General features: G+C 36.1%; 1 protein-coding gene across 6 annotated transcripts in view; it reads left to right on the top strand.

The window, feature by feature from the left end:
* The window catches only part of tph2 (tryptophan hydroxylase 2 (tryptophan 5-monooxygenase)), a 50,984-nt gene extending 46,104 nt beyond the window's left edge, over positions 1–4,880 (top strand). For all 6 annotated transcript variants that reach the window (XM_088923402.1, XM_088923403.1, XM_088923400.1 and 3 more), the window contains 3 exons: positions 2,655–2,750; positions 2,835–2,968; positions 4,058–4,880. In XM_088923402.1, coding sequence (XP_088779528.1) covers positions 2,655–2,750; positions 2,835–2,968; positions 4,058–4,232 — 405 coding nt within the window. In that variant the 3' untranslated portion in view covers positions 4,233–4,880. The remainder of the gene's footprint in view (positions 1–2,654; positions 2,751–2,834; positions 2,969–4,057) is intronic.
* Positions 4,881–13,255: the final 8,375 nt, after the last annotated feature.

Below are 13,255 nucleotides of genomic sequence, written 5' to 3'. Positions count from 1 at the left end.
ACAGATATATACAGTACTGTATGTAGCAGTTTAAAAGTGGTATATGATCTCATGCATCTCAATATGGGAGGGGGTTACACAATTTTCAATTTCTCTTCAAAGCATAAAGAAGTGTTCCTGAAATGTCTCCAGTAGGATCCTTGCCCCTTGTTTTGCTTTCATCAATAGATTTGTACAGTTTCATGTAAGTTTAAAGAACCTCAATTAAAACCGATTGCAAACGTCGCTTTTGTAAAACAGGTGGAACAGATATTATGAAATTATGAAAGAAATCCAGTCACCGTGATCAGATTAGGAGCTTCTCCCTAGGAGTGTTTTTAAACACACACTGTGCACACAAATTTATCTCTGTCAAATATGGTTCAATTTGAAGTTTAATTTGAAATTCTTTTGAACTTTAACATTAATGGAGATCAATTGGATGGAAAAAAAGAATACCATGTTGGCTACTTTTTTGCAGAAACTAATGACTCTTGGTATCATTAGTCCAAAGCCACCTTCTACATTAAGTTCTTTGTAATAGCTTCATGTAATGGCATGTGGGGTTTTTACAATGAATATGCTTAGCACTTAAATCTGTGTGCAATAATACCTTAGTCATGAAGCTGTTCCTGCTGCAGGTTACCAGAATATTCAAACAAAATCACGGCAACAGAGCAATCAATACAGCTTGTAAATTGTTAATATTACTTTTCACTACAATAGGTTTTATTTACTTGACAGACTGGTTACCATCTGTTTCAAATGTTGCTTCAAGATGACAATTCCTAGTAACGGTATAACTGTATACAGGAAAAACCAAACAATTCTGGCCACGAACAGCTGCAGCAAAAGAGAAGGGTTTCTGATTAATCAGAAACCTTTGTTATCACATGCTTATTGTATATATACATGCAATCCAACCGTGCTTTGATGTGCTGTGGTCTCGGGAGTCAAAGCAGTTGAATTTCCCCATGTTACCGATGGCCTTATCTTTCTTCCTGTTATGGCAAACTAATCAGAGCTGACTTTTCAAGTAGGTTTTGTTGTACATGAGATTAGGCCACATTATTCACCAAATAAACCAATTATTTTATTGTTGAATGTTTAATGGTAGAATCCACTGTTTGCACAAAGAAACAACCTAATACCCTTTACCTCTTTTCTCATACATTTTCATACAAGATATATTTCAGACTCATATCAGTGACTATTCTATTAATGTTCTTGGCTAGAAGGAATTACATTAAGGTAAGATCCACAGCAGGGATTCATTTTGCAGCAACATAACTTTGATATGTGAGCTGGCTATAGGTTTCCACAGTAAATGAGACGTGGTTGACAATACATTATGTATCACTTGTATATTAATCACATCTGAATGCTGATAAATTATTACAGGACGTGATGCCTGGTTCACTGAGAAGCAGCGAAGGTGACTAGATTATGACTTGTCATGTTTTACAAAATTCATAATAGTAAAACATGGAAGACGGGAATTTTTTGAGGATGTGATCATGGCAATTGATCATTGTTCATGTACCCCAAGACTAAGAAAGGTAGAAGCACTGATCTTGAAACCTGTATTTTGATACAGTATATCCTATTCTCCTTTGGTGTGCATCATACTATTTGGGTGCAGTGTTTTGTGTGTTTTGAGTGCTTTATATAGTGTATATGCATACATGGGAACAAGTATAGGTTTATTCCATGCTGAAAAGAGTCACAATGTTGTGGCTGTGGAGCCTTCTTCAGTGTATACATGCTTTATGTTTTAGTCTTTTAGAGATTGAAATGTCTTTTCCTTTTTTGTGGATTCTTTCACCTAATGTATCTTTATAAACTACATTTAACACAGCAACAGTGGTGAACCCTTAGTAATGTTATGCAAGGCAGGTGTGTGTATTTATTTATTTTTTAGGTTTCAAAATATGATCCTATCATCCTGAATACATTTATTTAAATTGTAAATCAAACCAAATTTCATGTCTGGAGAAGCTCTGTAAAATATTAAATAATTGTCCTGTTAGGAAAACATTTCCAGCTGTAGTTCTGTTTATATCTGGTTTACCAATTATTTAGCAACACAGCTTAAAGAGTTAGAGGGAAGTAATCAAGCTTGAAGGTAAACTGTTAAAAAAATAGATATTTTTAGTTGACATTTGACATACTGTCAGTGCCCCTTGGACAGTCTGGCTTTGAATGATCATATCACAGTATTGCTAATATTTAGAAGAAATGGTACTCTTCCTAGATGGCACAGAGGTACAGTGGTTAGCATTGTTGCCTTGTAGTGCTGGGGCCCTGGGTTCAGTTCCAGACCTGGGGTGCTCTCTGCCTTTGTATGTTTGTATGTTCCCCTTGTGTTTGTATGGGTTTTGTGTTTGTGCTTGCCCTGTGATGGGTTGGTGTCCTGTTCAGGGTGTATCCCACCTTGCCCCCATTGCTGGGTAGGATCCAGCTCCCCCGCAACCGCAACTGTATTGGAAGAAGAGTTTAGATAATAGTTGGATGAGATAAGATCAACCATGCAAGTGTGTTGTAACCTACAGTTCACACATTAATGAAATAAAATAAATCTTTGTTATCAATCGCCTCTCTGATAAGGAAACAAAATAGACATTTAATGTATAGACATAGACATCTTGTCTTTCATGACATGTTTTGTCTTTCAGTGCTATTTCTTCACTATAGAGTTTGGTCTATGTAAGCAAGAAGGTCAGTTGCGAGCTTATGGAGCTGGCCTGCTGTCTTCAATTGGAGAACTGAAGGTATGTTTTTAGGCATAGAAGAATGTCTGTGTTGACTTGTGCAGGCATTGTTTTTTTAATTATGCTGTGATCACATCTTTGCAGCATGCACTGTCTGACAAAGCAGCTGTGAAGATGTTTGACCCTCGAACTACATGTGACCAAGAGTGTCTCATTACAACTTTCCAGGATGTATATTTTGTTTCAGAAAGTTTTGAAGAAGCCAAAGAAAAGATGAGGTAATTGCACTCTTGCCAAGAAAACAATATCAGACTGATTGGGGATAGTATTAAAAACCACAAAACAAATATATTATATTGACCTACTTCATGTACCTTAAAAGAGTACTAGTATTCAATATAAACGAGTTTTATATTTTTTTTAAGTGGGTGACATGGAATAGTAACAATTTCTGATAAATATAATTAAGCTGTCTTTCATACTTTGATGTTATTAAATTTTAATGCTGTATATGATTGAAAAAGTTTGAAATGTCTTTAAAACAATTATTTGTGTCTATGTAGAGCTCTAATGCAAAACAAATTAAATATTTTTTTTAATTTAGCATGTTTTCTCTTTTGGTGACAGAAATGTGTTGATTATATATCAGTTTCTCTCAGGAGCAGACAGGCTGTTGCTGTTGATTTCATTCTTAGTGCCCTATGGCACTATTGTTAGCGCTGACAATAGTTTTTATGCATGTTATGAGTTTTTAACTACAGTATTATCTGAAATAACATTCTGTGCATTTTGTTGATTGATCATTATTAAGCTATACATTTGTACACTGATTACAATTCTTGTAATGCATTCTTACAAAAGTGCCATCTACAATCTTTTCGCATTTCACATCCCTAACATCATGAATTTGTTTCTTCATTAAACATACAGACATTTTGACACTTACACAACTGCCTTTTATCCTTCCCTTTTTCCTTTCTAGAATTTACAGTCATTCAGTCACATTTACCTGTAAAAAAAGAGCATATGTCTCATTCTGCCACCTGTAGTAGTTGACAGCTAATCTGGCTCTCACTTCATGTTTTTAGTTTCCATTGCAAGAAAGCTTTCAGTTTGACTGTAAGACAGTGGAGGAAAAATTGAAGAAATAATGATTTATTAGGAAGCTTCTGGAATAAAGGCCAAATACATTTGTTGAAGCTTTTGCAAGATAAATATTGTCTTTAAATGGTGCAATATTATATATATTTACAGAACAACTGCAATTGACACAGGCATATTTTAGTGATTAAAAAGTTTTGTACCGAATGTGGTGAAATTCTTGTATTTGTTTTATATATTTTCTGTCACTATTCTTTCTCCTACAGGGAATTTGCCAAAACAATCAAGCGCCCATTCTCAGTGTACTATAACCCTTACACCCAGAGTGTTGAAATATTGAAAGATACAAGGAGCATTGAAAATGTAGTTCAAGACCTGAGAAGTGACCTCAACACTGTGTGTGATGCCTTGGGTAAAATGAACACATACCTGGGGATTTAATGACATTGATCCACCATGTCTGGCTCGGCAGATGCAGAAACAAAATCTCCAGACTTCCTGTATAGAGTAGTAGGCTCCACAAAAAGAATGTTAAATACATGCTGACATTCACACGGTCGGAAAACCAATTTGTGCCATGCAAACATTTGTGTATTTACTGTACAATATAACTGTTGCTTTATCTGCTGTCAAAGCATTGTGAGTATTGATGTACCAAAGGTCTGAAATAAAGCAATCACCCAAAAACAGGATTAGAACAAAAGTCCTGTTCAAAGGACAACACATTTCTCTTTAATCACATTAGAAAAAATAGCAAGTTTTCTTTTAGATGCGTGAATAATTTTAGCAATCAGCTTCAGTAGCTCTGCGTAAACTGTCAAGATCTTAGATAATGCTGTAATTGGTTGCCTGGATGGTGTACGAATAACCTAGCACAAGACAGCAGTACTGAAAGCCACTGTAATAGAAAGACATGAATGTAAAGGGATTATATAAGGTAAAAACATTATTTTACTATAGAAATATACTCCTTTAGATACCATCATTTTGGTCATGTATTTCATGTAGATTGGCTTTCTTGAATTAGAGATTACGTATACTGTATATGTATGTAAAAGAACCTTAATAAAGTTATAAAGACCTACCAAACATTTTGCATGCTATTCATTGTGCTTCTAGAGCATTTCTTTAAAACTATTAAAATCGATTTACTCCGTCAACTTTAAAAAGTCTGTTGTTCTGTCGTGAAAAAGTCCTAAGACTAAGTCCATGGTACAAGACTCTCTTGGTGTTCTTTCACTTTATGTGATTGACATTAAATGTATACCGTACACTATGTTAAGTCTGTACAATTATAGGGCTTGATGAAACTTTGGAAATAGTTAGACTCCTTAAAATGTAATGTCCTTAAAAGAGTGACTAGATCATGAAGAAAATATACAAAAAGGAGACTTTCTAAAGCAAACTGTCCAGCCAAAAGAAAAGTTCTTGGAATAAAAGTGGGAAATTCTTCACTTGACTGTGGATTCAAAAGACTGAAGATGATACTAATGATGAAGGTAGAGATGATGTTCATTGAAAGGAATAATCAAGTGGTCAAAAGAAACGTCTTACTTAATCTCTTTTTTTCCAAGAGCTGTTCTCTGGTTTTCAGTCACTTAAATGAACTATCGGCTTATGTCAATGTTCACATCACATAAGGTGATAAAAATTGTATATGATGATATCTATGATATACATAGATTATTGAGGTTTTAACTATGAATTTTGTAAAAATATTTGATTGTTACCATGTTATAAAAAATATACCTGCTAATCTCATTACACCATTCTGCCTCAGTTTTAGTAACCATTTAATTCTGAATTGATGGTTGTTAGCATTGCTGAATTGCAGAGCTGGGGACCTACTGTAGATTCAATTCCAGACCTGTGGTGCTATCTGTGTGGAGTTTGTATGTTCTCCCTGTGTTTGCTTGTGTTTCAGCAGGTGTTCCTGGTTTCTTCTACAGTCCCAGACATACTGGTAGGTTAATTGGTGCTGGTGTGAGTGGGTGTGTGTCTTGCAATGGACTGGGATCCCATCCAGGGTGGATCCTGCCTTGAGCCTGTTGGTTGCTGGGATAGTCTTTGGTTCTCTTGTGACACTGTACTGGAGAAAGTGATTTCGAAAGTGGATGTATACAGACTCTTCACAGAGACAGATTTGAACCCAGGACCCTGGAGCTGTGAAGTGACATCTCTTTATACTGTCATCATGCCAGCTGGTGCTTATTAATGCATCATAAAATGAAAAGAAAAATAAATGAGCACAAAAAGCAAGCAGCTTGCATTAGCTTTGTTCAAGGTTAATACCCTTTAGGAAAAATAAAGGAAACAGGCTGGAGTAAATACTCTAAAAATACAGTTAATGGACTAAAATGAGACTTGCCACTTTTCAATATTCATGTTTCTCAGCAATGACTGTAAGAAATGCTGGCTGTTGTGTTCCAAAGTATTTCTTCTAATTTATTAATTTAAGCTTTCTGAATTTGCTTAAATATACTAAAAAAGACTGTAGTCATTTTAGAATTAAATATTTAAAATAGATCAAAACAGATAATCAAATGAAATGTTGACATATTAAATACATTTCCTACTTTCTTACTAGTATAAGGAATCTGAGCTGGCTTAAGGAAACAAGGAACTGTAGGAGCTTTATTTTAGTTCTCTATGCTCTAGAAACATACTCATGTTTCTTTTGTTTTAATAAAACAAAAGTAAGTCACCTGATTTTTATTTTACAAAGCCAGGAGAAAACCTTATTCTTAGGGGGACGAGCAATGAAGTTGCCGGAAACCTATTGTTATTTTGTTTCATCAGATGGTTGCTGCTGTATTTAACTTTTTTCAAAATATAAGGATTTTTGAACATATTTTTGGTTTAAAACTGAACATTGTACAGGTCTAAAGCTTTATCCATGCTATGCCATGTGTGTAATAAAATTATGTTCATTATAAGATAGTTGGTCACATGGTTCTGCCTCTATCTTGAATTGCAAAAAAACACTTCAACAACCTCTCCTCTGAAACCATGAGGCCAAATGAAAGGGAAATCGGCACAAAGTAGGCAACTTTCATGGAACGTTGCTATGTTACAAAAATATGAGCGACATTGAATCAAACAAGATTGAATGTGTTGGTAATTTGCATATTGCATTATATCATGGTAGTACAGTGCTCCAAATACCTGAAACATTAGGTAACACCAGAGTTTATCAGAGATCTATTTTCAAATTGGAATTAACCACCTAATGAAGGTTTTCATCTCTCTGTCTCTGTTCTCAAAGAAGGGTTTCTCAACTCCCATAGCAGAAAGACTACAGAAATGAAACTAGGTTCACACCTTCCCCCTTCTCTCAATGACCGACTTATTTTCGTGTAATTGTTTCTATTCTCATGCAGGGTTTGACTTCACACCTTTCTTCACCCACCTCCACTTTGCACTTCCTGAGTGGCCTCTTTGCCTCTCCTGCCTCCTCCCCTCTCCCAGCTTCTGCTCTTCTGTGCTACAGTATTTAATCTTTGCTGTCTGTCCTGTCTTTCTCACACCTGAAGAAAGCTTCAAAGCTGAATTGTTGTGTTTTCTATCTTCTCTTTTCAGAATGGAATAAACCTATGACTTGTTCTTTTGCATATTATATAGAACTGTTATGACAACAATAGCGCTCATAATAATAGCAGTATATTATTCTGTGCATTATTGTTTTAACATCATTGTGTATCTATTTTTAACTATTGTGTATCTATTATTTAACTATTTTTGTCATTGTATACCAAATCACTTATTCTCAGTCCCAGTTTCATTCCTAGAAGAAAAATAATCATTAGGCAGTATAAAAGTTTTATTTAATAAACTTTTGCTATGACAGTTTCATAATCTGTGAACACATTTCTGACTGGAAAGTTCAAAGCTCACATGGTATGGTAACATTTAGGTCAAGTACCTCCTACAGGCAAGATCAATTCCCCTTTTTGGGGGATTCTGACTTAGATATGTTCAGCAATAATCCCACCACTGGCTCCTCAGCCAAGCACATACAGTACACCACATGTCTGAACTTGTGGTTCCTCTCATACAGAGTTAAATTACTACTGCAACAACATGTCGTCAGGAGGATACTTTAATATTTCTTTCTCACAACGGTCTAAGAAGTTCATGGCCAGACAGGAACACAGATATTGCACATTAACCACAGAGGTATCCCTTCTTTTGAATTGTAAAGCAACTGCAAGACCACTAATGTCATTTTACAGAATATTTATGAACAATTTGTTAAGTTAGAAATGGACACGTACTGTACACTGGTTTTGGGACCAGCTGCATTTCCCTGTATTTTTTTGCAGCCACAGTCTAAACAGGATGTTGCAAAATTACTAATATAGTCTATGTTGTGTTATAGGTTGGTAGTTTATGTGTACAATATTTTATGGTATCTGTCAACCTTCTTATGTCTTATACAGTACATTCAACACAACTGTATAAGTAGGGTCCTTCTTTGCTTGGGGCTTATCCCTGTGATGGACAGGGTCAGTGACCTTGTTGAGTCAGTGCTGAGCCAATGCTGCACATTACTCACTCATTTCTGAAATTAAGCTTGAATTTCTGAGGTTCACTAGTTTACTAGTTTAGAATGGCACAGTTAGTTGTCAAACTCCATGACAACAAATACAGTAGCTATTGTATCATTGTTGCTCAGGAGAATTAATCTGGTCCCTCTCAATTTTGGTGAGATGTTATGTCTGTGAAGGGACGTAGGTTGGTCATGGATGCTTCATGTCAGTTAGTAGGGTTGCTGTAATCCAGGAAGGACTAAATGTTTTAGGAATGTCCCATTGTGTTTCTCCCGCAAGCAGGATTCCATGACTATTTGATAGGGTTTAGCATCCTTTTCCCTAGGGGGTGCTCCAAATTCCCGAGTTCTAGTTTGATTGCAGTATTATTTCCAGGTGTTATGAATCAGTGTTGATATATAAACCTAGAGCTTCTAATACTCAGGGCTCAGTGTTAGGATACGGATGTCCAGAGTCCTGCTTAGAACCAGATCGCGGAGTCGTCTGAGGGCACAGGACTTGCCAGAGGCATCACTCCCCCTGAGCCCGGGGGTCTGGAGGACCTTGCCCCATATGTTCTTGGACTGTTCCTGATTTCCCTTGTGTCTGGCTGGTTGGATGGATCACCGGTTTAGGATTATTAAACTGCGCTCTGACTTACCCCCATCATGGATTCACTTGTTCCCAGATGTCTTGTTTTCCCCTGTTCACTTGTTGTCACTGAGCACTACCTTTGCGAATAAACCCTTGTGTGTCCACCTCTTATTTGTCTCATGTTACACCGCACTGCATAGGGTCTAATCGGCAACCCTCCGAGGAAAGACTGAGCCCCATTCATGACACTATGTTCGCTCTCTCTTTCATGGAGCAGTGGAAACATTCTCTTGTAATTAGAATCAGTGAAACTGTGTAACTCTGTAACACTGTAGGGATCATGGTGTTTTGAAAGGAAACGAAATGCTAAAACATTTTGCTAAAACAAATGCATCTTCAACATTGCCTGCTTTCCATAATGCCGCTTGGGAAATATTACCCTTGGAAATATTTTAAATACAACACATTTACCCGAGTTATGTGTTCATGTACACAGGGCTGCTGCTCAGAGGGGAGGCAGAGTTGTGAAGAAAAAACAACACAACGTTTAATGTTCTTTTAAAAGAATACGTTTCCAGCTTTCAGTGTATGGGGTAGTGTACTTGGCAGTAAGTCACTACACTCACAGCTGGTGGATTGTGGGTTCGAGTCCCAGCTGCAGACACTGCAGTTGTACCTTGAGTGAGGTCCTTTACTTTGATGGCTCCAGTCCACTCAGCTATACTGTATGATTGGATACTAGTGTTTCCTGGCATAAGCTCTCTGATAGACTGATAGGGGAGTCACATGCCCTCTGCTTAATGCCATGGAAACTAGGTTAAGTTGAGTACAAAGGTCACCTACGTCCTTGCAGTGTGTTCACGTTTTTTAAGTACTTTAACTTCATGGTTATTGTTACAGTCTCCTCCTTGAAGAGTTTAGAGGCGTAGATAGAATGTAACAATAGCAATGACACAGCCACAATTGCAAAGACATGCAATGTTTATTAAGAGGAACTGTGTTCCCAAAGTCCACACCCAAAACAAAACAAAGTGAAAAACACAAACAAGAAAAAAAAACAACACAAAGCTATAGTACAATAATATATACATTAATTGCTATAAAAATTAGATTGTTCTAGGCAGCTCCTATTCCCCCCCCCCCCCCATCTTGAAGAGCTCCTTTTCTAGGTTAAACTCCTCCCCCTAGAATATTCCACTATAAAGCAAAAAATAATTAAACAAAATAATAATCAGAATTCTTATATACACAATTCTCCATTAAGTACACAACTAAATAATGAACATATTATTACCAAAAATAAAAGATCATACTCCTTTTATGTACATAACTATTGTTAAAGAAAATACTTCCCCCTCTTAATGGTATCTTCTTACAAATCAATCCACGCATGCGCAATCCTGAAACAGGCACTACTAAACCAGCCCTAGAGTAAATACTAAGGTTTGCGGGAGAAACCATTTTGCCGGTGAGAAATCCAAACAGCTTATTTATTTGAAACACGTGAGTTGATCACCAATTTGGTTAATTTCACTTCTAAAATAAAGGAAAACAGGTGTTTGGCTTGAGTTAATGTTTAATTTTGTGCACCCACTGAGCAAGCAAAGCTATCCCCGGAATTCAAGACTAGTTTACGTTGGAAATCAGAGTTATCGCCTTTATTTAGATAGTGAAATGTTTACGTATGTGTTCGTGTGTATACCTCACGAGTGCCAGGTGATCTGGAAACGGAGTCTCCAATCACAGTTATCAATAGTTATTTCTAACGATGCATTTAACTTTGCAGTTATTTATAACAGTTGTTTATAACTTAGCTTTTAATTTAAAATAAAAATAGAAAATGATGAGATTGCATAACACAGGCACACTTTGTTTGATCAATTTATGCTCAGGCAATAGGCAAGTGACAAAATGGAAAATAAGCACGTCGTGCTGATGTCCAGTTACAGTATATTTATTGATATCTATGAAATGAAATTTAGAAGAGCCAGTGGAATACAAAGCATGCGATCTTTTATTTATTTTGATGTTCACATGTATGTTTGCATGAAGCAGGAAATGGTAGGCTAAAAGAATCAGGACAGTACAGACATGCATTCATATAATTAATATGATGTGTAGTTGGAAGAAAAGTGTTAATTGCCAACAGCTTAGTACAATTATTCTGTGCAGCTGATGAACCAATCTAGGTTGTAATATCCGGGAAAACCAAAGCATGTGAAATAAATGAAATGTGCTGTCCTTGCACAAAACAGCATTTTGAAACTTTAAAAACTAACAGTTTAGGTTTGTAACAAGAAACAATTACCGCCTTTGTTACTAAAGATTAGTATATACAGTAATTAAGGTATTAGTATCTATGAGATAAAACAACTTTCACTACTACTAGAAACACCAATTGCATTCATAACAATGCCAATAAAGATGAAAAGCAAATTCTAAAGTACTTATTGGTGCAATTGTCATATTTTGTTTATAGCAGCATATACATTTACTGTGCGTAAATTAAATAACAGACAAGGACACATTTTGATTGATGAGAGGATCTGACTTAAGTCATTTTAAATACGACACAACTGAGTCTGTTATCTCTAGCAATGTTGTCAGTTGTCTGCTACTGACATACAATGTTATCATACTACATGGGTGTACCTACTGTCAAAACATTTAAGTCCAATTAAAGATAGTGCAGAAGTTGTCACTTGCTCAGTGTGACTAGTAATCAGATGTAGCCCTCTCACATTGTTGTTATCTAATTTACAAATAAATAGGAAGAAAACTAAGTGTTGTTTTACAAATTGAAGGCAACACCCTTAGTACCCAAGACCTAATGTGTCTAAAGAACAGGAGAGAGTGAGGGATGACTTAATACCCACAGTTCTGCAAATACAATAATTCTAAAGATCCAGATCCTTATTTTTTCCTTTATTTGATTAATGTTAGGTTGTAATTAGTATATGGAACATCCATTTAAGTTCACAGTCATTATTTAATTCAGTAAAAAGATATGTATATGATAAGAGACATGTATTCTTACTGGTATATATACTTTATAAGGGTTGGTGTAGCTCTTCAAAAAACTTAAAAATAAAGGACAAATCTTCAATATTGCTCCCCTGCGGTTGATATCAGAGGCTATGTGTACATCCTGACAAAATCATAGACAGCAGTCAGATCTACCGTGGAGACTAAACTGATTTTCAAAATCTGGTATATACTAGCATTCAGGGATTAAAGATTTAAACTTCCATCACTTGCTTCAATCAGGGCTTCAGATTTATTTAGAAAAATGAAAAAAATTGTACAAAGCAGAGCAATCCTGTTTAGTGAATCTTGTACTTCCCCCTCTCAATTTGATGACAGCTTTTGTGGCATGTGGTGTCCATATTCAAAGAAAAAAAAAGGTTTATACTTTAGCATAGGGGATATTGATTTTTGATATTGATCTGATCTATTTCTATTAGAGCTCTGAGTCATAATACACATTACATTAAGCTACTGCTTAGTTTTACATACCACAATGTTACTTTTTTTTGTCTGTTATCGCCCTCCTTGTTCCAATACTGTAGGTATGTTGACCATGGAGAAAGACTTCTGGGTCAGCTTAAGGAAGTTTGTTAGGTTGTGTGGTCCAAAGCCTTGTTTTTTCATTGGTAGACGATGTCCAGCCTAAATCTTTCTCAGATTAGAGAAACGTGCAAAAAAAGCTGTCTGTGTAACGAGGAATTCCATTCAGGGTTATGATGGTTTTTAAAGCCAAGCAATCTCTATGAATTATGGAAATGCAAATATTGATTAGTTCTGAGTGTTAGCTATGTAATACTGATGAGCCCTAATAAAGGTGAAACAGCTGTCAGTGGCTGCTAACTTTGATTTTATATACATGTGGTGGAGTGGAACTGCCAATATATGCTGATTTGTGGAAAAGAACAGAGTGTTAGGTATGGCTTGAATGTGAGAAAAGCATTACAACAGACAGGGTTGATGTTCTATTCTTGGGCATCTTTCAGAACATTTTGCCAGGTTGTCTGCTCTACAGGCAAATACATTTTCTCTACTTACAGTACTTGCTCTCCTGATTTGACAGCCTGGCAACCTCCTATAAAACTTGGAGAAAAAGCATCGCTTTGGGGTGCATGTGTTAGTGTACTTGTGATGTGTTAAAAAGCAAAACTGAACTGCATTTATGTCACACACTTTGCTGCACAATGAGCATGAACAGTAAAATAATACAGTGTTTTAACGCCAGTGGAGGATTTGTTAGGAGGTGGTGAAACCTTAATATCTTGCAGTCTTTAATCACTGTGCAAATTATTTCCAGTGATCATTGGTAGCAGTCCA

The sequence above is a fragment of the Atractosteus spatula genome, chromosome 8 (assembly GCF_055471065.1).
Source record: "Atractosteus spatula isolate fAtrSpa1 chromosome 8, fAtrSpa1.hap1, whole genome shotgun sequence".
In the NCBI taxonomy this organism is placed as follows: Eukaryota; Metazoa; Chordata; class Actinopteri; order Semionotiformes; family Lepisosteidae; genus Atractosteus; species Atractosteus spatula.
The sequence above is the reverse complement of the archived record's forward strand: the minus strand, read 5'-3'. Positions and strand labels throughout refer to the sequence as shown.